General features: G+C 42.1%; 1 protein-coding gene across 1 annotated transcript; it reads left to right on the top strand.

The window, feature by feature from the left end:
* Nucleotides 1–663: 663 nt before the first annotated feature.
* ACTRT1 (actin related protein T1) lies at nt 664–2,007 on the top strand. The gene has a single exon (XM_084790244.1). It carries the CDS (start codon nt 809–811, stop codon nt 1,937–1,939), a length of 1,131 nt encoding a protein of 376 aa, XP_084646370.1. The 5' UTR covers nt 664–808; the 3' UTR covers nt 1,940–2,007.
* The last annotated feature ends 551 nt before the right edge of the window (nt 2,008–2,558 follow it).

Raw genomic sequence — 2,558 nt, 5'->3', positions numbered from 1 at the left:
CTTCTATAGATTTTAGGAGAACATAGCCCACAGAGCTCACATGGAATCACAGACATAGAAATAGCAAGCACAGGGCCTGCATGGGTCTGTACTTGGTCCTCTGCCTATATGTTATGACTGTCAGCTTGGTGTTCTTGTGAGACTCCTAATAGTGGGAGTGGGTGCATCTCTGACTTCAGTCTATTCTTGAGACAATTTTTACTCCTATTGAGTTGCTTCATCTAATCTCAATATGAGGTTTTTGCCTTGTCTTAATGTATTTTTTTTTGGCCTTCCAGGATATCATCTCTGTGAGACCTGCTCTTTTCTGAAGAGAAAATGGAGTGGAGAGGAAGGGATCTCAGTGAAAGCGAAGGTTTAGGAAGCTATGTAGAGTTGGAGGTAGAAAAAACTTTGATTGGGATGCATTGTATGAAAGAAAAACATCTGTTTTATAATTTAAAAATAAAATAAAAAACATTACAAAAGAAAAAAAGACTGAATTCTAGGATATGCAACTAGGCTTCTGATTTGACAGGGTACTGCAAGCTGTGATATCTCTCACCAACTGAATAGTGTTGGCTTGAGACCCCCTCCCACCTCTTGATTCTGACAGCATGCAGCTATTGCCATGACGACATTATGACATAAGAAACATCTATCCCTGAAGTTGCCTCTCAGCAGACTCTGTACCATCAGAAAGGAGACAACATTCATGGGCTAAGGACATGCCTCTTTGGTGATCTGGGAACAACTGAGGTACCTTTTATTTCTCTGGGTGGTCCAACTACAATTTCCATCAGTGACGCGCAAAAGATCAAATCCAGACATGTTTCATCCAGTTGAATTAGATGCTCCAGCTGTGATTTTTGACAATGGTTCTGGACTCTGTAAGGTTGGAATTTCAGGAGAGATTGAGCCCCAACGTGTTATCAGCTCTGTTGTTGGTCACCCTAAATTCAACATACCATCAGCAAGAACCAATCGTAAAAGGTACTTTGTGGGAGAAGAAGCCCAGTGCATGTATGATGGCTTATACTTGCACTATCCTGTTGAACGTGGGCTGGTAACTAGATGGGATGACATGGAAAAACTGTGGAAGGACCTTTTTGAATGGGAGCTAGGAGTGAAACCCAGTGAACAACCAGTTTTCATGACTGAGCCCTCCTTGAACCCACGAGAGACCCGAGAGAAGACCACAGAAATAATGTTTGAGAAATTTAATGTACCTGCCTTGTACCTTTGCAATCATGCAGTAGGGGCATTGTGTGCTTCTGCCTGTGTTACTGGCCTGGTACTGGACAGTGGAGATGGGGTCACTTGCACTGTTCCCATTTATGAGGGCTACTCTCTACCTCATGGAATCACCAAGCTATATGTGGCAGGAAGAGATATAACAGAACACCTCACCCGACTCCTCCTTGCTAAAGGCTACACCTTCCCCTGTATCCTCAACAAAGCAGTGGTGGATGACATTAAGGAGAAAGTATGCAGTGTCTCCTTGGGGTGTAAAGACACCCAAAATTGCCAGCAGGAGGTCCTAAAAGAATACAGACTGCCAGATGGGAATGTCATCCACATGAATGACCACCTGTGCAAGGTGCCTGAGGTTCTTTTTACACCTGACCATCTAGGTATTCATGATTTAGGAATCTCAAAAATGGTCTGCAACAGCATCATGAAGTGTGACACTGACATCCAAGAGACTCTCTTTGCTGATATTGTGCTTTCTGGGGGTACTACCTTGTTCCCTGGGCTACAGGATAGACTCTTGAGAGAACTGGAAACTCTGGCTTTTGAGGGAACCCCAATCAAGATCACAGCTTCTCCAGACAGATGTTATTCTGCTTGGATTGGTGGATCTGTCATGACTTCCTTGACAACATTCAAGCAGATGTGGGTCACTGCTCATGATTTCAAGGAGTATGGGGCATTTGTGGTTCAAAGAAAATGCTTTTAAGGACCACTGAACTCTGGGAACTACTATCCATGCCAGATGGCAGGAGTATTGGTGGGGGTAAACATCATTCCTTGGCATTCAATAAAATGATCAATAAAATCATCACTGATTTCGTGTTTTAATTATTTAAACCCCCAAAGTAATTTCTTAAATATTTAGTGTGTCTCTGTGTATGTGTGTGGATATGTGTCTGTGAGAGTGTGTTTAAGTATACGTACCAGGGACATGCAACTGCCAATGGAGCCCAAAAGATAACATCAGATTCCCTGGCCTTGGAATTACAGGTGGTTTGAGTAGCCTGTTTTGGCTGCTGAGAGCCAAACCCATGTCCTCTGCACTCATCCTCTGAGTCATCTCTCCTCTTATCCAAAGGATATTTTTATTTGCTGTATGCATATGTGTTTCCTCTCTTTTAGGTCCCTTAAATGTGCTTTTACTCAGTAAAGAGTGAGTAAATTGTTCAAATATGTATTTAATAAGTGTGTACTAAAAGGTTCTAGGGCCTTATGCATAGACATTTGTTTGATTAGAATTCTATGAATATATTTCAAATTGCTTTCTCATGTCCCTAGTTCACAGAACACACAAAATGTCTAAGAAAACCTTGGAGCTTTCAATA

Source organism: Acomys minous (genome assembly GCF_964271855.1).
Source record: "Acomys minous genome assembly, chromosome: 7".
NCBI lineage: Eukaryota > Metazoa > Chordata > Mammalia > Rodentia > Muridae > Acomys > Acomys minous.
Note: the sequence above shows the minus strand (reverse complement) of the source record. Positions and strands in the feature narration are given on the sequence as shown.